Source organism: Drosophila suzukii (assembly GCF_043229965.1).
Source record: "Drosophila suzukii chromosome 2 unlocalized genomic scaffold, CBGP_Dsuzu_IsoJpt1.0 scf_2c, whole genome shotgun sequence".
NCBI lineage: Eukaryota > Metazoa > Arthropoda > Insecta > Diptera > Drosophilidae > Drosophila > Drosophila suzukii.
The window spans coordinates 24087815-24112585 of NW_027255896.1; the positions used below are offsets into that span (position 1 = coordinate 24087815).

Sequence of the window (24771 nt, forward strand, 5' to 3'; positions counted from 1 at the left end):
GAAAACGTATTTTGCCTTGGAGCAGGCACGGGTCCTATTAGGATCCACCCGCAAATGGATTCTTGACCGAGGAGGAAGCCACAAATGTTCGGCCGGGTGTTGCTCAGGAGAATGGATGGCAGTACATCAGCCCTGATCAGAATATCTATCTGTGCGCTCTCGTAAAACTTTGGATCTGCTAGTGGCAGTTCGGGAAGATCCTGTAGAAACTGTTGCGGAATCGGACAAGACGGGAGGTTTCCAGCTAATTGCGGAAAAACATAGGCAGTCGTGTTTATTTGCCAGCTAGGCCTGTTCGGAGAACGAATGGCAAACTGACAGAGCTTTTGGATTCAGCGGATACTGTCTGGCTTAAGCCTGATACTTGGGCTTGGATTACTTGGTGAGGCAACTTAATTAATTTGAACAGCCGCTCAGAAATAAAAAATGCCTCAGATCCTGAATCTATCAGGGCACGAGCTTTGAAATTCGACCCCAGGAGAAAGATGTCAATTATGGCGGTGCCCAGCAAGTCGGATCTATACCCGGACCCGGTAGCGGTGGCAACGGGTGTATTTGGTCATGATCTGGGTCTCGGAGAAGGATTTGAAGGCGCTGGGTAGGAGTTGCCTCTGTGTAGTAGGGTGTGACGGTGGCCGCGGCACGTAAAGCAACTATGAGTGTTTTTGCAATCACGCAGCTGATGCCCTCGTGCGAAGCAGTTCAGACACAGCTGCTTTCTCTTTATATCATCTGGAGAAATCGTGCACATGTGCGGACAGAATGGTTTCCTTCTTACAAAGGACACATCCTTTGGGCTTGTCTCGTAAGAATTTATTCATCATTCGGTTTGAATTCCGGACCTATCAAACGCCGTGAGGCAACCCTGGATGGTTCTTTGAAGTTCACGGATAGCTGACCCAGATTCCTGATTAACGGACTGAACATTGAAAAGTATTTTTAATTGGTTACTTACTAACAATCGCTGGTTTTCGAAACGCTCAGTTAGGTTAGCCCAGTCTGAGCGAAAGCCATCGTTGGAAAGGGGGGCCCCCCCTATGAAACTATGTCGTGTGCATCGCCACATGTTTTTGCATTCAGGTGAAACAGTTTTTCGATGTCAGCCTTGGATTCAGATAATCTCCGGTGAAAACCTCAGTATCGCACGGAGGCAGCCGGCAGCCAATGGAAATGTTGATCTGAGAAGGAACAGCTTGAACTATCATATCACATTCGCGATCTGAGCACCACATCTTTTGTAAACGACAGCTCAGTTAAAATAAAGGTCTTGGCACACACAAAAAAAATTTGGAAAAGGTCCTGGCGTTTCGTGGGGGAGATTTCCGTTGCTAAATCTGGTGGGACGAAGAAAAACTCATCGGACGTCGCTTTCCAACGTAAGCCAAGAGTTTTGGCTGTGCTTTCAGTGTCGATTTCGAGGAAGTCTGTGGTCAGAAGACGATGGCTTTGGACATGAGCTAAGATTTCTTTGTGGCTGGAGGTCCATTTTCTCAATGGAAAGTCTGCGGAATCTAGAGCACTTTGTAGCTCGCGAACAATGAGCTTAGCGTCCTCTGCTTAGTCAGCTCCCGAAATGTCATCATCTACATACATGTGATCGCGAATGACGTTGCTTGCTCTTGGATGGCTGAGCTGCACGTCGTTTGCCAGCTGTCGCCAGGAATGGGTCGCAATTGATTCTGTAATTCAAAATCTTGAATGTGCTTCTCGCTGTTGCGGAATAAGATGCGTTGGAACCGGGTGTGCTTCGGATCTACCCATATCTGTCGAAACATTTTCTCGATATCGGAACTGTAGACGTATCGGAAATCCTTCCACTTCAGGATCTGGATGGTTAGATCGGACTTTAAGACTGGGCCAGCATGAATGATATCATTAAAACTGGCCCCATTCTCTGAAGGGCTGGAGGCATAGAATATCACACGCAACTTTGTGGTCGTACTTTCGAGATACTCTTGAAACACGGAGTCATATTTGGTTTTCAGCTGACTGTCCCTTTTTCGCCGTTGCTCGGTTCTTAGGAACTGCGACAACGCGGAGGATCTGGAGTGACCTAGGGCGGATTTCACGTTTTTAGGATCGCAAAACGGAAGGCTTATTATATACCTGCCGCTATCGGCTCTCGTGGTAGTCCGGAGAAAATTTTCCTCACAAGTCACTTTTACTGGAAGTTCCTCCACCTCCCAAAATTTTTTTTTTTTTTAAATGGATACTAACAATAGGTGTATCAAATCTTAGATTAATTAATCTAACTCACAGTCATATGACTGATGTTGTGCTAAGGGGTCCCGAAAGTTATAGCTGGCCTGGCAGGTCGTTGCGTTGTAGACGGGATCGGCTGGAAACCCAAGTCAAGCCTCTTGCGGGGCGATTGGGGTGCACAGAGAGTTTTTCGTTGTAGGACGCTTTATGTTTGTCTATTTCATCTTTTACGGTAAGAATGCTTAGGTCCCTGTGGATGTTTTGATTGCGAATATACCATGGTGCCCCAGTGATAGTTCGCATGATTTTCGATTGAACGCGCTGTATAATGTCTATGTTGCTTCAGCTTGCGTTCCCCCATAGCTGGGAGCCATATGTCCAGATGGGCTTAAGAGTGGAGTTGTAGAGCAAAACCTTGTAGTCCACACGCAGGGGCGAACGAGCGTTAAGAATCCAGTGGAAGCTGCTGGCCTTTAGTTTTAGATATACTTTCTTGCGTTCGATGTGTCTTCTCCAGGTTAGTCGTCTGTCAAGGTGGACGCCGAGATACGTTACATCGTTGACTTGGGGAATCTGCGTATTATTCAATAATAGTGTGTGTGTTATTATGTTATGTGTTTATATTTTTGTTCATTTATTTTAGTCCGCCAATCAGATAGCCACCTCTCTACTACGAGGAGGTGGTTTGCTAGCTGTGTTGTGGCTCGGCCTGGGCACCTCGAGCGACTTAAAATTGCGGTGTCGTCAGCGAACGTAGATGTTGTTAGCTGCTCGTTCGTGGGAATATCCGCTGTGTATAGGAGGAACAGAGTAGGCCTTAGCGCGCTTCCTTGCGGGACTCCAGCTTTGATAATGTAGTCGTCTGATGTTGTTGTATTGCATCTTACTGCGAAGGTCCTGTTGTATAGATACGACTCAAGAAGCTTGTGAGTGTAATCAGGTAAGTGTATTTTGATTTTGTGCATGAGGCCATCTAGCCATACTCGATCGAAGGCTTGAGATACATCGAGGAAGGCTGTGCGTATTTCTGATGTTATTCTGTTAACTTGTTCGACTGTTCCACGGTTTTGACGAAATCCAAATTGATGAGCAGGGATAACATTGTGTGCTCCTAGATATGGTGTTATGCGAGTTAGAAGGCATTTTTCGAACAGCTTAGACAGACACGATAATAAACTAATTGGTCTGTAGGATGACGGAATTGTGTGGTCTTTTCCGGGCTTCGGTATCATAATGATAATACATTTTTTCCATTTTTTCGGATAGTAGCCGAGAGTTATAATCCCATTGAAGAGCTTACAAATAACCTCAATGGCAGAGTTTGGAAGTTCAATTAACATTTTTGGGGTTATTTGGTCACCGCCAGGGGCCTTTTTCGGTTTCAGTTCCCCAATGACTTTCGCGATCTCCTTTGGCTGAAACAATGGTGGTAGGGAAATAGATTCAGATTCGATTTGTGGTAGGAAAAATGAACCAGTGGCAGGGTTCGGCTGGAAGACGTTTCTTAGATGTAACGCAAAAGTTTCGGCTCTATCTTCGTCGCTGCGGGCCCAGATGCCAGATGAGTTTCTTATCGGAGTGACTGTTTCGATTGGAGAGCTCAGATTTGGGTGAGCCCTCCACAGAGGATGTTTTGTACTGGTTGGCGATAGTTTTTTAATGTACTGCAGCTGTGCCTTTTCTGTTTCTTGCTTTAGAGCTCGATTTAGTGAGCGAGTGGCTTCCTTAAGACGTTGTTTTGATGACGGCGATCTGTTGGTTTGCCAGGCACGTCGCAGGCGCCTCTTTCCTAGGACTAACCGTTCAATTTTCAGATTAGTTTTGAAGTGGATGGCTTGCACGTCCCTGCCTTGTGGTGTTGAGATAGTGGCTGCCTCCACGAATACTTCTTCAAGAGCATCGGTAGAGCAGTCGATGTCCGCTTCGATGTTGAAGTGAGGGGTTAATTTGATGTGTGAGCTTACATACTTTTTATATTTTAACCAGTTGGTTCTGTGCGACGTCAGCCTAAGGGGGTGATCTGTGGTTTTTGTGCTTTGAAGAAGAGTTATTAGCACTGGCGAATGGTCTGACGACAGGTCCGAAAGCGCTTTGGCGCTTATTATATTGCGGGGAATGTTTTTTGTCACCGCAAAGTCTATTAGGTCTTGAACTTTCCTGGGGTCTGTTGGCCAGTATGTGGGGCTGCCAGGGGAAACATAGTCTAATTTGTTGTTCAGTTTTATGATTGCATTGTATAATTGCCTTCCTTTGGGATACGACACATAAACACAAAGAAAGAGCGGACCATCCACGTAAGCGAGCTGAAACAGCAACAAACGGAAAACACAAGAGAGCGGCTACAGCAAGCAGACACAAAAGACGCAAAACAACATTGAAAGTACAAGGATTTCTCCAAGGATGCCCAAAGGATACTACGAAAGGAGTCCAAGGATACCTCCAAGGATGCCCAAAGAATACTACGAAAGGAGTCCAAGGATACCTCCAAGGATGCCCAGAGGATGCTACAAAAGGAGTCCAAGGATACCTCCAAGGATGCCCAAAGGATACTACGAAAGGAGTCCAAGGATACCTCCAAGGATTCCCAAAGGATACTACGAGCCAATTCGAAGGATACCTCCAAGGATTCGAAAGGGATACTACAAATCGACTCCAAGGATACTACAGGGCAACTACAAAGGTGCAATGAAACACATAAAGGACATCAGGAGAACGTTAAGAACACAAAGGGAGCCCCGAATCTGGGAGGAGAGTGGTCCCCGGGTGAGCCCGCTGGATCCCAGGACCCGCGGCAGACCGGAGCATTGGGCCCCACCGACACCGAGCACCGGACTGACGACGCCAAGGACAGGGCCATCGACGCCAATGCCAACACGGAGCGCGACGGTAACCGCGGAGCCAGATGAGCCGCTGGAGCGAGGACCCTGGGTGTGGCTCGAGCCCGTGGAAGGTGGCCGACCTCCGCTCAAGCGGCAGCACTCGGGGCCCGAAGTGTCCGAGGTGGTGGCACGCCCGAAATTGTCGCGGACGGTGTCGGTGCCGGGGGGCCAGCGATGGCGAGAGATCGCGGAGCACGAATGGCCCGAAGGGATCGCGGAGGCACCGGCGGTGAAGGAGGCTCGCATCCTGATCGGCAGGCGCAGCTTGCGCGTATGGAGAGAGGGGCGCGCGTTCCGAGTCCGTTTGGGTCTTGCGGGCACGAGAGTGTTCGAGGAGCGGCCGAATAAAATTTAAATAAAAGAAACAAAACAGAGTTGAAAACCGGCATAGGACGGGAAACGCGGCTGAAACAGGTGCCAGAAGAAAGGGGCACACAAATTAAATTCGTCACTGGTAATATTTAAAAAAAAAAGTTGTATTATTTTATTAAAGTTGGTGTTAAACCTTTTTTTCTTATCACTTTTACAAGACACTTATTTATTACTTTCGAACCGTTCGCGGTCTCGGACAAAATAGGACTGTCTCTTAGCTCTTAGCTTTTCTTAAGCTTCCAGAACTTTAATTTTTGTTTAAAATAAAAACTTATGATGAAACTGTCGCATCTCGTTGTGAAATGAAATTATGCTGACCGATGCAATTTGATTGAAAATCGGAACGCAATATGTTCTGAACTTAGAACGCAATACTGTGGGCTTTGAACGGAAAAGTTTGGGCTTCGAACGGAAGCTTGTGTTTACTTTACGATTGGTTTATTTATCTTAGCAGGACGGTCAAGCGCGGCCCTCGAAGTGGGTGGCAAAGGCAAAATCTTAAACAAAGGCAAAGGCAATGTTGCTGAAGGCAAGGGTAACATAGCTGAAATTGAATTCAAAAATTTGTTTATAAATTCCATAAGTGGAACCGTTTCACGGGTTGGATAACTCTCCCCCTTCTAAAATGGATCGACCCGATTCAATATGAAATTCATTTAATAGATCTCTTAATTCTGTTAAAAAATATTCTTGGCTAATAGGTTTTTCTGGTTCTCGTTTACATCAAAAGGGCGTTTAATTTCAGGAGGCAGTGTCGAGCAGCAGTTTTATCCAGATGTCTACATATCGCGCGCTCGCACTGCCGTCCGCTCTCCCTCTCCATCTCTCCCTTAAGTCTCCGCTCTGCTCTGGAGCGCTTAAGTTAAGTTAGGCTTAAGCAGTTATTCTTTCAAAGTGATCCAATAAACATCCACGCACGTCGCGCAAAAACCCCAAAGTACTCCCGTGTGTTTTTGGTACCATTCGATCTTGGGGCTTCAACTATTTCCACCGATCAAGCCACCCCGCCCCAACATTTTGGTCCTTCGAACCGGATTTCAAAATCTTTGGACCTTCCTCTCCTGGAGTTTCCTTTGATTTTGTCCCAGAAGCCTTGAAACGCTCCAGATAAGTTCCACTTAATAATTGCCGGTCATACAGCTAGTTTTTTCGCACCCTATTTCGACTAACTTTCTGTATGATATATTGTCTAATTCCAAAAGTGATTTATCCGACGCAACGGCATTTAATATATGTATTTCAATTCCGTTACTTGTGCCCGACAATATTTCAGTTTCCTTTGCCCACAGTTGCACACTTGAAACAATTTCAGAAGATATTTCAGTGCTACTATTCAACTAAAATATATCTCAAATATATTTTCAATTCCAATTGTGTGTAAAATATAACTCAGCCGCAGTAAAAAATTCCCGGTCAGAACATTTTTCCTTAAGATTTGCACTCTTTATTATACCCGTTACTCGTAGAGTAAAAGGGTATACTAGATTCGTCGGAAAGTATGTAACAGGCAGAAGGAAGCGTTTCCGACCCCATAAAGTATATATATTCTTGATCAGGATCACTAGCCGAGTCGATCTAGCCATGTCCGTCTGTCCGTCTGTCTGTCCGTCCGGATGAACGCTGAGATCTCGGAAACTATGGGAGCTAGGCTGTTGAGATTTGGCGTGCAGATTCCTGAGCTTCTTACGCAGCGCAAGTTTGTTTCAGCAATGTGCCACGCCCACTCTTACGCCCACAAACCGCCCAAAACTGTGGCTCCTACAGTTTGGATGCTAGAATAAAAATTTTAACATAAGTGTATTCTTCTCATCAATACCTATCGAGTGACCCGAAAAAAAAATTGCCACGCCCACTCTAACCCCACAAACCGCCCAAACCTGTGACGGCCACAGTTTTCATGCTAGATAAAAAATTTTAAGTGAAATGTATTGGTCTCGTCAATACCTATCGATTAATCCAAAAAAAAATTTTGCCACGCCCACTCTAACGCCCATAACGCTTAAATCTGTCTACCGCCGGTAGGTGCCGTATTTAAATCTCGATTTGCTGCTTGCATATCTCCATTTCCCTTTGGTCCCTTTAGCTGAGTAACGGGTATCTGATAGTCGAGGTACTCGACTATAGCGTTCTTCCTTGTTTTTTACTGTGTTCCAGCTGCGTGTGTATATTTACATTAATATTCTAATACAGTCCACTATAACTACTCTTTCTAATACAGTCCATTCCAACTACTTTTCTCGACCTACAAATACGGCTAAACTATTTCTAAAATTAAAAACAAAGTTACAATACCCACAAATTTACTCCAGCAAATCGTTTGCAATTTAGTTGTGCAGGTGACAAAAAAACGCACCGACATACAAACATAAGCGGAGTCTTTCCAATTCCCGCAACGTTATTCCGCTCTTCGCACCCCACATATGTACATATGTACAGTGTAAATACATACGTATATCGATATTTTCGCCAGTGCACAGTGTGTCAAGAGCTCACAATAAATGTGCCTTCCAAACATACATCTTTACATAAGTCTGACCATCCGATATAACATATTGACACTGCCTATCCGACAGTTTGACCGTATATATTTACAATCTTGATTGGTTCCTAAATTCCAATTTGATTTCAAACCGTTTTCTTACTTCTGAATTCACTTTCTAAATTACTTAACGTCATGGCAACATCAGTAAAATCCGCTTTAATCCGATTTATGGCCACAGCTGACTGTCTGATCCACTTTGAGGCCACTGTGAACGCTCCAGGTGCTCCTACCCCAACGTTATCCGCCTATAAAATCCGTCGTGATCACCTCAATTCCTTGTGGCAAACGGTAAAGGCAGCATACGACATAAGCTCCGACTGCAATATAGCTGCAGGCGAGAGCGCCGCAGACACAAAATCCATACTAAAGTCCAAGTATTATCAAACGTACTCCACTTACGAAATATTTGCCGCGCAGCTGATGGAACAAATCCAAAAGTGCTCCTCCCAAATACCTTATGGCTGTCGGCTCCCTCCTATCGACACAGAGGTTTTCTCTGGCGATTATCTTCGCTGGCCGACTTTCCGGGACCTTTTCACGGCAATATACATAGACAATCCGAGTCTAACGCCCGTTGAAAAATTATACCACTTAAATTTGAAAACAAGTGGCGAAGCTCATTCCATAGTTTCGAGATCCCCACTCACCAATGATGGCTTTCGCTCAGCCTGGAGTAAACTAACTGAGCGTTTCGAAAATAAGCGATTGCAGGTGAACAGTCACCTGAAAACACTTTTCAATGTGCAATCCATAGCACAGGAGTCGGGAGCAGCCTTAAAGGAACTTCAACGCACTTTTCAAGGTTGCTTAACTTCCTTAAAATTTTACGGTGTTAATATTGAGAATTGGGACCCTATCCTGGTTTATATGTGCTCGACAAAACTACCAAAGCTCACTCTCTCATTATGGGAGCAATCCATCTAAAATAAAGCCGAAATTCCTACGTGGCTTGAGCTTGATTCCTATTTGACGGAGCGCCATCGAACTCTTGAGGCCGTCGACAGCTTCCTATCTGCCAATCTCCACCACGCCCAGTCCAAAGACACAAATCGAGTGGCAGAATTTCCAAAAATAAATTCCTTCAACACAAGGCTAGTTCCGATACCCAAAGGCTGCGATCTGTGTTCGAAGAAGAACCACCCCGTGCGTATATGTCCACGCTTCCTACAAATAACGGTAGACGATCGCCTAGCCTATACTCAAAGGAAGCAGTTGTGCTCCAATTGCTTTGCAAGCAGCCATCAATTCCGGGATTGCACAAGCGCTCACAACTGTCTCACTTGCCAAGATCGGCATCACACATTTCTGCATCGAAACAGCGGCCCTACTACTCCGCCGATTCCATCCGACCCTCCAAGGCCAGTATCCGCCTCATTTCCACACATCATTTCGTCCTATTCAGCGCAAGTTTCCGTACAAAAAGTCCCTCCTAAGAATAATCCATCCGAATATTGGGTTCCATACCCCGCCTTGGATGGCAGACGTACTCGAGGTATTAAAACCTACCAATGCCATCAATGCCTGAGTCTGCCTAAAGGTCCATCCTCTACGGAAGTGCCACCACTTTCTACGGCTAACTAGCCTCACTAGTCGCTATACCTCTATCCGCCCATGATTTTGTAGATGGTCTTCTAGAATTATCGTTACAGCAAGTAGGCAATCTGCCTCCCATGCGTTGATACCCTCTCTCCTTTAGTTTCTCAAACTAAAGTGAGATGTTTCCGAAAATGTAACTATAAATAACTTAACGACATGATTTCTCAATATAATTGAACAGAATTGTACAATTGTATGGATATTGTAAGTGCCACTGAACACTTCTATATAGTGTTAAATACCTTTTTTAATGAATGCGTTCCTGATAGGTTTCCTTCAAAGACAAACAGGCCACCTTGGTTTACCAATGCGCTTCAAAACTTAAAAACCTTAAGACAAACACTTATAAAAAGTATAAGAAATCGGGTAAGCCATCTGATTTTTCGAAATATGTGGTGGCTCGATCGGATTTTAATGTTCTCAATAGTCATTGCTATTCTATGTATTTAAGTCGATGTAAATTTGAATTTTCAAATGATCCGAAGCAGTTTTATAACTTTGTCAATGCCAAGCGTAAGTCGTCAGCATTGCCTTCATCGGTACGTTTTAACTCAATGGAGGCATCGACGGATTCTGAAATTGCTGATTTATTTGCCAATTTTTCCAAACTACTTATAGTTCGGCTGCTTGGTCAAATTCTAACTACCCTAATCCCTTAAATAAGGCAAATTGTATCTTTACCCCTGAAGTAACGGAAATTTCTCTCGTAAGAGACTTAGAAAAAACAACGCCAACTTATTCTCCCGGTCCTGATGGACTCCCCGGGTGTGTGCTTAAGTTTTGTGCGTCAGCCATATGTAAACCGATTCTTAAACTTTTTAATTTGTCTATTTCATCGTCAGTTTTTCCTACTATCTGAAGGACTCTTTTATCATTCCACTTCACAAAAAGGGTGCGAAGGCGGATGCCCAGAATTACAGAGGTATTTCTAAATTGTCGGCAATTCCTAAAGCATTTGAACGTATTATTACTTCTCATTTGCAACATTTATGTTCCTCGCTAATATCACCGTGTCAGCATGGTTTTGTTAAGCGAAGATCGACCACCACCAACCTTCTGGAATTGTCATCTATTGTAATAAATGGATTTAAGAATAAAATGCAGACTGACGTTATATACACAGATTTTAGTAAGGCCTTTGACTCTGTCAACCACTCTCTTCTCTTATTCAAATTAAATCAACTTGGGTTTCCATGTAATCTATTAACTTGGATTTCAAGTAATTTGAATGGTAGGACTCAGAGGGTTATATTCAAGAACGCTGCCTCAAAACTGATATATGTGACATCTGGAGTGCCGCAGGGTAGTCATTTGGGCCCTTTGCTATTTACTTTGTTTATTAACGATCTTCCCTCTATCATAACACACTCTCGTGTACTAATGTATGCTGATGATGTTAAGCTTTGTTTATCACATAATGATATAGCGTTGGGTTTCAACTTACAGTCAGATATTGATTGTTTTCAGGGATGGTGTGAGTATAACCTTTTAAATTTGAACTGCCTTAAATGCAACGTTATGACTTTTCATAGGGGTACTCCTACTTTTGTTAGTTACTCTCTTCAAAATACGCCACTCGACCGTATATATTCAGTTAATGACTTAGGCGTTCTTCTGGACCCAAAACTTAAATTTGACTGCCACATAATGTCCACTGTCAGCAAGGCCATGAGTGTTCTTGGGTTTATAAAGCGTTGGTCAAAAGAATTTGATGACCCTTATACAACCAAATTATTATTTACCTCCCTTGTCCGTCCTATTTTGGAATATTGTTCTTCGGTTTGGAGTCCACAATATCAAGTGCATATTGACCGTATTGAGTCGGTACAAAAAAATTTCTTCTTTTTGCCCTTCGTAGTTTAAACTGGGATCAAAACATAAGGCTACCTACCTATTGCTTAATTTACCTACCCTTGCAAATCGTAGAACAATGCTTGGTACTATTTTTATGCAAAATCTTATAAGAGGAGATATTGATTCTGTAGAACTTGTAAGCCGCCTAACTTTCAATGTTCCTGTTAGACTAACACGAAATTATTATCCCCTAAATTTGCCACGATGTACATCTAATTTTTGTCTGCACGAGCCCTTTCGCGTTCTATGTAAGAATTATAACCTTTATCATTTAATTTGCACTTCAACTTCTATCCCGGTATTAAAATAATATTTTAACTCATTTGCATCATTCTTAGATGCTTCTTTTATTTTCATTTGTGTCCCGCCTCTATTTGTTTTTTGTATCTTCCTCGCGAACTCGTATTTTTGCCCAAATTGATAAAAGGGCCCCGCGCGTAAAAAGCACGTGCTTGGTGTCGTTGGGCCACTTGTTTGTACTGCTCGTAGTGCATCAACGTCCATCATATATAAGCCCCCAGAATCGGCTCCAGGAAGTACATATCCAAAAGTACTGCTCCAATTGCTTGACTCACAATCATACCAAGGACTCCTGCCGCAGTGGTCATCACTGCCACAAGTGTGGAAAGGACCACCACACTCTCCTACATACGGACGACCGATCTACATTTCCAACATATTCCTGAGCCCACTATCCTGAGGTTCTTGCTACGGGTGTCCTCGCAAGGGGGGGCAGAATGTTTACGTCAAAAGGGCGTTTAATTTCAGGAGGCAGTGTCGAGCAGCAGTTTTATCCAGATGTCTACATATCGCGCGGTCGCACTGCCGTCCGCTCTCCCTCTCCATCTCTCTTAAGTCTTAAGTGCCTATGTCATTTATCCCCCTTTTTGATCTAGTTGATATTAATTGTAATAAAATTAATTCGATTACTTCTATGTCATATTTAATTTCCCATTGTGACCTTTTATTAGTATCCCTTTTTATATTATCTGATTCCAATTTTTATTATTTCTTTATAAAAACTTAAGTTAGTTACGTGGAATAATTCTGCGTATGAATCGTACGTCAATACGTCTTTATTGTCCTTGAATAAAAGATACTCGTGACTTGTATAGTCAGTTATTTCTGGTTTTGTTAATAAAATAAGGAAAAGTTAAAAAAATAGTAACATATACATTTTTAGAATTTTATATTATTTTTGTGAATAATTCTATTTCTATGGTTGATTATTATTTTGTAAGGTAAATTTTCTTTAACTACTTGTTTCTTATATCTAGTTTTAAGTTTATTTCTTTCCCCGTGTTTCTTTTAATAAACTACCTGTCCTACATGATATACTTTTTCTTTTCTGTTTTCATTATGTGTTTCTAACATTTTCTATTGTGTATTTTTTAAAATTTGAGGAATATTATCGTGCTCTATTTTATTATATAGTACGTCAAAAGGTTTTTGGTTCGTTGTAGAATGAATGCTCTGATTATATTCTTGACCGGCTCTTATTACTATTTCGGAATAGTCGGTTAAATTAAATTCTTCTTTAAAGCACCGAGCTAATTCTGTTAATGTAGAATGTGCCCTTTCAACTTGTCCGTTTGAGGTACTGTGCCTCGGGTCTGCGTAATGTAAAGTTAAACCGCACCTTTGTGCAAAAGATTTAAATTGGGCCGAGGTAAAGCTTGGTTCATTATCGGTCATTATTACTTTGGCTTGTGGAAGTTGTTGAAGAAGTTCCATTACTTTGATTTCGATATTTAATTTATTTTGGATTTCTTTTACTACTAAAAATTTTGAGTAAGCGTCAATACAAGTTATGAAAGCAAGACATTGCGCGTTATATACTCGTATGTCGATGTGTAAATTTTCGCCTTCTTTATTCGGGATTGGGGCTTCTCCAATTGGAAATTTAATTGGGTGTCTGTTATATTTGTTTTCATTGCAAATTTTACAGTTTTTTATGTATGTTTTTAATTTTGTAAGAAAGTTTGGCCAATAATACAATCTACTGATTTGTTTATAATTTTCGTCAAGTCCCCTGTGTGCTCTGCGATGTGTTTCTTCGATTATAAGTGCTCTGTCCTTAGAAGTTTCTACATCTTGGACAAATATTTTTGTATACAAAAATTTATTCACAAAATTATCTTTAAGTGGTTTTTGAATTCTATAAAAGTCCTCTAAAGTACAATGAATACCTACCGTTAAATTAGGAGGAATATATTTTCTTAAGATTGATATCAAATTTTCGGGAGTGTCAAATTCTATTATATGTCTGGTATTTTCGAATATATTAATTGACTCATGTATTGTATACCTCCCCGTTGCTAATAGCAATTGTTGCTTAAACTGGTTTAAGGGTTTACGGGTTTCTTGTAGAACATTCTCAAAACTATTCTCTGCTGAATGCTGAGTGTTTTGATCTGAGACCGATTCGTTACCGTCAGTTAAGTTGTTGATCTGAATTCTTGATAAGGCATCTACAACTACATTAGTTGTACCTGGCTTATAAATGACTTTTGGAGTGAAACTTTCTATGAAGGAGTACCAGCGTTTCATTTCAAAATTAGGATTTTTATCAGAGATAGAAATATAACGGTTGATGATCGGTTTGGATTTCAATTCCAATTACTCCGTATAAGTAGTTTCTTAGATTTTTAAGAGCCCATACTATGGCTAAAAGTTCCTTCTTATTAGTTGCATAAACTTGTTCCGTTTTAGTCAAGGTTTTTGAAATAAAAGTAATTGGATTACCTTCTTGAGATAATACTGCACCAATTACGACGTCCGAGGCGTCGGTGGTCAGCGTACATTTTTTATTATAATCCGGTTGAACTAATTCTACTTGAGCAATGAGATTTTCTTTCAGCTCGTTAAAAGCTTTAATAGCTGGGTCATCCAGCTGACTTAACATTTTTGTTGACATTCTTTTTGAAATTTTGCCATTATGACCTCCAAGATATTTTGTTAGAGGTTTGGCTATAGAGGCGTAATTTAAAACAAATTTTCTATAACAGCCCGTAAAGCCTAAGAAACTTCTTAGTTCCCGAATATTTTTTGGAAGCGGATATTTAATAATGGTGTAAATTTTTTCTGGGTCTGTCTTGATAACGTTATAAGATACGATGTATCCTAGAAAACTGGTTTCGCGTTTAAAAAACTTTGATTTTTCTAAAGAGATTTTCATGTTTGCCTTTAATAACATATTTATAATTTTGTATAAGTCTTTATATTGTTGTTCAATCGAGTTTGAGAATATTATGATGTCGTCCATGTAGACATGACATGTTTTCCCTATTTGTTCTCTTAGGATGTCGTCCATTGCTCTCTGAAAAATTCTTGGTGCATTTGTTAGTTCTAATGGCATTCTTAAAAATTCGTATTTTCCATTATTTATTGAAAAGGATGTTTTTTCAACATCAGATTCTTTCATTAATATCTGATGAAAACCTGATTCTAAATCTATTGTTAAAAAATATCTTGCTTAGATAGAATTACTGATGGGTCTTGCATTGGGTACCTGTCAGGTATGGTACTTTCATTTAATTTTTTATAGTCAATGTCGAGTCTTAATTTACGGCTTCCGTCTTGATTTTCTCCTTTCTTTGGTACTACCAGAACTGGTGAATTATAAGGGCTTCGACTAGGCCTTATAATTTCCTCTGCTAACATTCTACTGATTTCGCTGTTCACGAAGTCGGTGACAGAAAAAGCGTACGGATATTGTTTCCCGTATATTGGCCTGTCGTGAATAAGATTTATTTCCCCCTTTATGTCTGTTCTAAAAGGAATTTGCATATTTATCTTTGAATGCTCTTTTTCAATATAGAGAACTATTTTTTCCTTTAGTCCGTCTAATTGATCAGTACCTATATTGTTTATCTGTTGTTTGTCGGATAACTCAACGACGGCGGGCTTGAAATTTTTATATTTCAAACGATTTTTATTTATTTGATTTTTGACGGTATTTACTTCGTCGGCACTTTCAGGATTTTGAATTCCCAAGATATTTGTATTTTTATTGACGGTATTTACTTCGTCGACACTCTCAGGATTTTGAATTCCCAAGATATTTGTATTTTTATTGACGGTATTTACTTCGTCGGCACTCTCAGGATTTTGAATTCCCAAGCTTTTTTCACTATTTTCCACAAATAATAAATCTGTGTTTTCGCTATTTTTTTCATCAAAATATTTTTTTATAATAAATTCTTTTAACGGAAGAATATTATTTTCTTCAATTAAACTTATTTCATTTTTTTCCTCATTGTCATAATATTTTAACTTTTCTGTTTTCCCTTTATATTCCAAGACTCCCTTTTCTATATTTATTATAGCTCCAATTTTTCTTAATAAATTAAATCCAATTAGCAGATCGGATTCTAATCCTTCGATTTCATAAAATAATTGTCTTGTTTCAAATATATTTATAATATGGTAATACCTAATAATTGAATACCCATGAACTGTAGTTACCTTTTTGTATATTGATAACTCATTTTTGTTTTCGAAAATTCCCTTTTTTATATAACAAGCAGTGGCTCCTGTATCTATTAAAATCTTTAACTGCTTCTTGGTTTTTCGGTCTGTCCTATTTAAATAAGGCATTCCCCTGTAGGGGTCTGGTCTAAAAAATGATCTTCGTTGATATTGTTTAATCTGGTTACTTTATTAGCTGGCTGATTTACTGTTCCTTCTGGTTCCCTTTTCTGAGCTTGAGTTTGCTCTTTATTTTGATTAGCGCGATAGTTATTTGATCGATTATTATTTTGATAATAATTATTATTGTATCTACCTCGATTATTATTTGCCTGCCAATTATTATTCGGCTGTCGATTGTAACTAGGTTTATTCTGGAGTTGAATCGATGGATCAACATCCATTGGCTCGACGGCTTGTTGCTTTTGATTATTATTATGATTATCGTTTTGCCAAAAGTTTCCCTTTTGTGGCCAATTATAATTCTGGTCATTATTCCAATAATTTCCCGTTTTATTAGTATTATTGTTCTGTCTTTTTTGATCAAACCGTAAGTTCTTTCCCTGATATTTATTTTCATTTTTAAATCCATTAAACCTGTTTGCAAATTGAGCACGGAAATTGTTTGATTCTAGTTCTTGGACCTTTGCCAAAGCATTGGGTAAATCTGGTGGATTTAATGAGAAAAGAGTTTCTGAGAAAGATCCATTTAGCCCAGATATAAAAATTCGTAAAGCATTGCTCCTTATTGTTTTGTTTGTTTCTTTGGCAATTACGCTGTCCTTTCCGTATGTCATTATGGTTTTGTTTATTAGTAGTGTCATTTTTTTATTGACTTCATTATAGTATTCTGTAACTGTCATTCGTCCCTGCCTGAGGATACTTAGTTCTGACTCTAACGCCCATAACGCTTAAATCTGTATACCGCCGGTAGGTGGCGCATTTTAATCTCGCTTTGCTGCTTGCATATCTCCATTTAGCTGAGTAACGGGTATCTGATAGTCGAGGTACTCGACTATAGCGTTCTCCCTTGTTTAAATTTAATTTTTAACTTTCATTAAATTGTTTTTTTAGAACTTTTGATTAATTTAATTGGCGCCCAACGTGGGGCTGACGTTGGGCGCCAATTAAATTCGACACTGGTAATATTTAAAAAAAAAAGTTTTATTATTTTATTAAACTGGGTGTTAAACCTTTTTTCTTATCACTTTTACAAGATACTTATTTATTACTTTCGAACCGATCGCGGTCTCGGACAAAATAGGACTGACTCTTAGTTTTAAAAATTATCCAATCAACCTCGGCCAGAAGCTTTCCTTTTCTTAAGCTTCCAGAACTTTAATTTTTGTTTAAAATAAAAGCTTATGCTGAAACTGTCGCATCTCGTTGTGAAATGAAATTATGCTGACCGACGCAATTTGATTGAAAATCGGAACGCAATATGTTCTGAACTTAGAACGCAATACTGTGGGCTTTGAACGGAAAAGTTTGGGCTTCGAAAGGAAGCTTGTGTTTACTTTACGATTGGTTTATTTATCTTAGCAGGACGGTCAAGCGCGGCCCTCGCACCCGCTCTCGAGTGTTGCCAGCGTGAAGCCAGAATCAGCCGGCTGAGGACGATTGAAGGGCGAGAGAGAGAGACGAGAGGCGAGAGCGGTCGTATGGAGAGAGGAAGGATGAAATAGAAAGGAGTGAGGAAAAGCGAAAACTTACCTAGAAAGTTGCAAAATCCCCATGAGCCAGGGAAGGGGGCGCCTCGATAGGCGATCGATTGGCACTAGACGATAGTGCGATCGATGGGTACACGAAAATGGTAAAGGTGGAAATATCGCAACAAGCAGGTGGCAACGCCGCACCGTCGGTATCGATATGCGAATAAACATCGACCAGGCGGAGGAACCAATAAAAGGAGTAGAACGCAGCAATGAGCATTGAGCTGGGGATCGATAGCCCACGAGTATCGATGTCCCAGTGGGGTCATGGAAAATATCGGCGCGGGAGATTCAAGTTGCTACGAGGAGGATGACCAGCGCTGTAGAAACTCAACAGAGTTAAGAGCGTCGTGGGAGCATCGAGGGAGAAACGAGGGAGCGCCGCGGGAATCACAAGGACTCAAAGGCAAGGATAAGCAAGGAAACTCCGGAAAGTAGGAACAAGTTTAAATGTTTCCCGAAGTAGGGGGGAATGTGAGGAGTTGAATAACTCCCCACAAGTAGAAGCAGCAACAGATGACCGGCCGCTAACCAGATACGCGGCGAATTCGCGTAGTTACGGCGCGGCGAAGAGAGTTTGGAGACTTGGATGGAGAACGAGAGAGTTTGGAGACCAAGGATGGAGAACAAGAGAGTTTTAAGACCAAGGATGGAGAGCGAGAGAGTTTGGAGACAAAGGATGGAGATCGAGAGATAATGGAGACTTCGCGGGCAAGGCAAGAGTGCCTTGTGCAAAAGCGAATAACGGACTCCACCGGACTTTAGACTCTCCCGTGAACTTTGGACCGGGAGAAGAAGTGCCACATCTCGGCAGTGGAGCGGCACACAGGCGTGCCACAAGCATCACGGGAATCAGCGGGACGGTAGCAGTGGGCGGAGCATCGATCGGAAGCGGTACGTGAAGGACAAGTGGGTCAACCAGGAGGCACGGACTTTGGACCCGGAGTGGAGAGATCCAGCGGGCCATGCGCAGAAGGGAAATAACGGTTCCCGGAGGCCCTATGTAAGGCCGGAGAGCGCTGGCAGCTGGATAGTCGATCACAAGGAGTCAAACCGTCAAGATCAATCAGATACCAAAGTGAACAATCAAACAACCAGATAATCTATAAGGGAGCAACAGCAAGTCGAGTCGGCGGAGAAGCAGCGCCGTGCGAGCATACGAAGAGCAAGATTGCTACGTCGAGACGTTCAGGATTGGGATACCAGGAATCTCGACGAGGATACGACGGCAAGTTAGGTTTGAAGACGGAAGATGGGGCGTAATCGATGAGCAGCTGGATGTGGAAATCGCGTTCGGGAACAAGCGACTGAGCATGAGCCTGCTGATACTACCAGGGGTAGTGGATTCATTGGTGTTAGGATGGAACTTTCTAACACAAGTCGGTACCGAGATTAAGTGCGCTGGACACGAAGTGATAATACCGGCCAGGAATCGTCACAAAGGATGGCTCGAGGAGAAGCTATCGGTGGCAGTCGTACAACGGGCAAGCGAAGATGACGACACGACGAAATTCCTGTAGGCAGAGCTATCGAGTTTCAGCAGCATGAAGGGAGCGCAAACATGGCAGAGCATCAGATCACGATGAAAGACGACAACCCAATAAAGCAGCGATTCTATCCCAAGAATCCGAAAGTTCAAGGGGAGGCCAATGCGAAGGTGGACGAGCTTCTCCAAATGGGATACATAGAACACTCAACAAGCCCATACAGTTCTCCCATCGTGATGGTTAAAAAAAAGACGGGCAAATAGAGACTGTGCGTCGACTTTAGGCAAATCAACGCCAAGTCTATTAAGGATGCCCACCCGATGCCCCGAATAAATTATATTCTCGACCAATTGAGGGAAGCACGGTACATCACCAGCTTGGACCTAAAGGATAGGTACTGGCAAATCCCACTGAAAGCAGACAGCAGGCAGTATTCGGCGTTTACAGTGCCGGGCAAAGGTTTATTCCAATGGAGAGTAATGCCATTCGGACTTCATTCGGCGTCTGCGACCTTTCAACGGGTGCTGGACCGGGTGATCAACCCGAAATGTCGCCGCACGCATTTGCTTACCAGGATGACATCATAGTGATCGGGCGCTCGCTGGAAGAACACAAGGCCAACCTAAAGGAAGTGTTCCGACGGCTAAAGGAGGCAAATCTGAGGTTAAGCCCGGAGAAATACCAATTTTTCAAGAAAGAGCTGTTATATCTTGGTCATCGAGTGACTAGCGAAGGAATAGGCACGGATCCGGAAAAGGTAGCAGCCATCGCCAAACTAGAACCACCATCGACAGTAAGAGAGCTCAGACAGTACTTGGGCGCAGCATCATGGTAACGCCGGTTTGTACCTGACTTCGCAAAAATAGTCAAACCTCTCAACAATATGCTACTCAAGGGCAATAAGTGGGTGTGGACACAGGAACATCAGACGGCGTTCAAAGAGGTGAAGGCAAGACTCGTCGCAGACCCCGTACTGGCATGCCCGGTTTTCGACAAACCATTCATCTTGCAAACTGACGCGAGCGACTACGGCATCGGGGCAATCTTGACCCAGGAAACTGAACAAGGCGAAAAGGTAATCTCTTACTTAAGCCGAACGCTCAGCGGGGCTGAGAAGAATTACTCAAGGACCGAGAAGGAGTGCTTGGCAATCGTCTGGGCGATCCGGAAGCTCAAGCCGTATCTGGAAGGTTACCACTTTAAAGTAGTAACCGACCACACGGTGCTGAAGTGGCTCAACAACATAGAAAGCCCTTCAGGGAGGATCGCCAGATGGGCCCTGGAGTTGCAGCAGTACGACTTCGAAATAGCGTACAGGAAAGCACTACTCAACGTGGTGGCAGACACTTAGTCAAGGCAGCCACTGCCGGAAAAACTTCGAAAGATCAAGGAGACGTCGGCGGCGGAAGCTTCTGCAGCATGCAGCTGGATTCTGGAAATGCGCGAAAAGATAAGGACCCAGTCGCAAAAGTATCCGGACTACGTGATGGAGGGTAACACCCTGTACAGGAACATGGAAGATGTGCGTTCCGAAAGCTCTACGGGAAACGGTGCTGAAGGAGAACCACGACTCACCGGCGGCTGGCCATGTAGGAAGCCGGAAGACAATAGCACGTCTGGCAGCCCGGTATTACTGGCCAGGAATGCACAGAGACGCCCGAGCCCACGTGCGAGGATGCGAGACATGCATGAGATTCAAGCCGAATCAGATGCAAATAGCTGGGAAAATGCTGACGCAGGTGCCAGAGGAACCATGGGCTACGGTATGTGCGGACTTCGTCGGACCCCTGGCGCGCTCGAAGCACGGCAACCAAATGCGGCTGGTATTGATAGACCGGTTCTCCAAGTGGACTAAAATGGTGCTGCTGCGAAGCGCGACGGCCGAATCCCTAAAGAAAGCTTTTAAAGAACACATAATCGCGAGGTATGGGGTCTCCAAAATAGTCATAACGGACAACGGAGTCCAGTTTGCCAGCAAAATTTTCAAGAGTTTCCTGACCGAAATGGGAGCCAAGCCACAGTTCACAGCACCATACACCCAACAGGAGAACCCGACTGAGAGAGCAAATAGGACGGTGAAAACAATGATAGCGCAATTCGCAGGGCAGGACCAAAGAAACTGGGACGAATAATGACCGGAAATCATGCTGGCAGTAAACACGAGCGTTTCAGAATCCACAGGTTACACACCGTCGTTCATTACCCAAGGCAGAGAACCAAGACTACCGAGCGCCCTATACGACAGAGAAACCGTAGGGACCGGACGACCGACTGAGACGCCGGAGGAGAAAGCAATCAAACTCAGAGAAATCTTCGAGATTGTAAGGCGGAACCTGGAGAAAGCATCTTAGGATCAGGCTAGGCATTATAACCTAAGGAGGAGGCAATGGACGCCAAGGGTGGGTGACGTCGTGTGGGCCAAGGAATACCACTTATCAAAAGCGGCCGAGGGGTTCGCAGCAAAATTGGCCTCAAGATACGACGGACCTTACCAAGTCATGGGTTTTGCGTCACCAGTAATCTGCAAAATACGACACATAAACACAAAGAAAGAGCGGACCATCCACGTAAGCGAGCTGAAACAGCAACAAACGGAAAACACAAGCGAACGGCTACAGCAAGCAGACACAACAGACGCAAAACAACATTGAAAGTACAAGGTTACCTCCAAGGATGCCCAAAGGATACTACGAAAGGAGTCCAAGGATACCTCCAAGGATGCCCAAAGGATACTACGAAAAGAGTCCAAGGATACCTCCAAGGATGCCCAGAGGATGCTACGAAAGGAGTCCAAGGATACCTCCAAGGATGCCCAAAGGATACTACGAAAGGAGTCCAAGGATACCTCTAAGGATGTCCAAAGGATACTACGAAAGGAGTCCAAGGATACCTCCAAGGATGCCCAAAGGATACTACGAAAGGAGTCCAAGGATAGCTCCAAGGATGCCCAGAGGATGCTACGAAAGGAGTCCAGGGATACCTCCAAGGATTCCCAAAGGATACTACGAAAGTAGTCCAAAGATACCTCCAAGGATTCCCAAAGGATACTACTAGCAAATTCCAAGGATACCTCCAAGGATTCGAAAGGGACACTACAAACCGACTCCAAGGATACTACAGGGCAACTACAAAGGTGCAATGAAACACATAAAGGACATCAGGAGAACGTTAAGAACACAAAGGTCCCCGGGTAAGCCCGCTGGATCGCAGGACCAGCGGCAGACCGGAGCATTGGGCCCCACCGACACCGAGCACCGGACTGACAACGCCAAGGACAGGGCCATCGACGCCAATGCCAACAGGGAGCGCGTCGGTAACCGCGGAGCCAGATGAGCCGCTGGAGCGAGGACCCTGGGTGAGGCCCGAGCCCGTGGAAGGTGGCCGACCTCCGCTCAAGCGGCAGCACTCGGGGCCCGAAGTGTCCGAGGTGGTGGCAAGCCCGAAATTGTCGCGGACGGTGTCGGCGCCGGAGGGCCCGTGACGGCGAGAGATCGCGGAGCACGAATGGCCCGAAGGGATAGCGGAGGCACCGGCGGTGAAGGAGGCTCGCATCCTGGGCGGCAGGCGCAGCGTGCGCGTATGGAGAGCGGGGCGCGCGTTCCGAGTCCGGTTGGGGCTTGCGGGCACGAGAGTGTTCGAGGAGCGGCCGAATAAAGTTTAAACAAAAGAGACTAAACAGAGTTTAAAACCGGCATAGGACGGGAAACGCGGCTGAAACAGGGGCCAAAAGAAAGAAGCATACATGGCAGCTCCGGCATCCTGAAATTCACATTGGGTTAATACAGGAAGCAGCCAAATGATACCAAAATACTCACCTGCACCGAAGCAAATGCGAAGTCCTCTCCGCACCCGGAAGCGAAAACTTACCTAGAAGGTTGCAAAATCACCATGAGCCAGGGAAGGGGGCGCCTCGATAGGCGATCGATTGGCACTAGACGATAGTGCGATCGATGGGTACACAAAAATGGTAATATCGGCCAAAGGTGGAAATATCGCAACGAGCAGGTGGCAACGCTGCACCGTCGGTGTCGATATGCGAAGTGCCGGGAGGCCCTATATAAGGCCGGAGAGCGCTGGCAGCTGGATCAGTCGATCACAAGGAGTCAAACCGTCAAGATCAATCAGATACCAAAGTGAACAATCAAAAAACCAGATAATCTACAAGGGAGCAACAGCAAGTCAAGTCGGCGGAGAAGCAGCGCCGTGGGAGCCTACGAGGAGCAAGATTGCTACGTCAAGACGTTCGGGATTGGGATACCAGGAATCTCCGAATTGAGACACAGGTAGCTGAGGTCCAGAGGGCGTCACACGGCAAGGTCAAGGCGGTCGATTAACCCTATCCACAAAGTCCTGGCGTTACGCCTGGAGAGAGTATAACAAGCCAGAGGGGAGAGCGGTCGATCGGTACGGTCTCGAGTGGAATTGTCCAGGAGAACCCTACGGATTCGACTTGCGAGGTCCCGGAGCGGCGTGCCCGAGCCCCGAGCACCAAAAGCCCGCGGAAACGTCCCGGACCAAAAGCAAAAGGGTGAGGCTAGGGTGGAACGTTCGCCTACACTAGGCGTGGAAGAGAAGTAAAGCGCGAGACAGCTTCCTGGCGTTCCGCCTTGACTGTCCGCGCGGGCTGAGCAGAATCCACAGTGGGACCATCCGGGACAGAGCAAGGGACAGGCGGCGGTGTGTCGAACGTAGAGATCCTGGAGAGAGCAGCTTCTGTTCACCCTAGTCTGAGAACGGTGACGCTTCCCTAAGCCCGCACGGCTGAACCCCCTCGCGAGTCCGAGTCGTTACCAGCAGTTACCAAGTCACGCGTGAGGAGCGAGCAGCGAGTGAGCATCTTCAGGGAGCTGCGAAGATCTTCAGGGAGCTACAGGACTGGCGCACCGAGGCGTCAAGGCGAGAGGTCGTCGAATCGATCAGGACCGTCGGAAGTACCGAAGGCCACAAGCGAAGAGGCAAGGCCAACCAAGCTGCCAAGACATTTGTAATAATATACCCGCAATAAACCCACTAAGAACCCGAGAATTCTGTGCTTTCTCACTGAGCTACTGGGCGGTCACGTTAATATAAATTTGGTGGGACGAACACACAATATACTGAGCTAGCCGCACGAATCTCGTAGCGAGCAGTCCACAAAAATCAGTTCGTTACAGCATGTATACATACATCAAAGCTAATTTCATCCATACATACAAATGTGTCAAATATACACATCTCCAAAAGAGATCCAAATTCAGTGAATAGTTCCAAGCGCACAGTGCAAATTAATTCCGATTTTCAAAGTGATCCGCCAAAACTCGCCCCCTACATTTTTAAAGTGTTTTTCCTCAGCTAAAATATTTTTGCACACCTGTTCCGCCCCAATACAGTCCTCAAAAAATCAAAAAATTACAACACATACCCGCCAGCCAGATTGATACGTACATACATTGCCACTTACATATATTACATACATATATTATTTATTTCTTTTTGATATTCGTTTAACCTTGGGGTGTACTTTTTCCTGAAGAGATTTATTTCAAGAGTCCGAATAAATCTGTTAACAATATTACCATTCCAATTAGCGATCAAGCCTGGGGAAGATTTTTTGTGAATATCTTACCACCAATAAATCAAAACACATCCACACACACATTCCGTTCTGACAAAAACAA

The 24771-nt window shown here is 43.8% G+C and overlaps 1 protein-coding gene across 1 annotated transcript; it reads left to right on the forward strand.

Annotated features, from left to right (window-relative positions):
- The first annotated feature begins 494 nt into the window (after positions 1–494).
- On the forward strand, positions 495–22128 carry LOC139354374 (cylicin-1-like). The gene is made up of 4 exons (XM_070998597.1): positions 495–598; positions 4613–5088; positions 5153–5352; positions 21769–22128. The coding sequence occupies exons 1-4, from the start codon at positions 495–497 to the stop codon at positions 22126–22128; spliced, it is 1140 nt and encodes a 379-aa protein (XP_070854698.1).
- The last annotated feature ends 2643 nt before the right edge of the window (positions 22129–24771 follow it).

Coding starts and splice junctions, on each gene's coding strand:
- LOC139354374 (XM_070998597.1), top strand. CDS start 495: ATGGCGGTGCCCAGCAAGTCGGATCTATACCCGGACCCGGTAGCGGTG. Junction 5,089..5,152: donor TGCCAACACGGAGCGCGACG/GTAACCGCGGAG, acceptor AGCCCGTGGAAG/GTGGCCGACCTCCGCTCAAG. Junction 5,353..21,768: donor TCGGCAGGCGCAGCTTGCGC/GTATGGAGAGAG, acceptor CAACATTGAAAG/TACAAGGTTACCTCCAAGGA.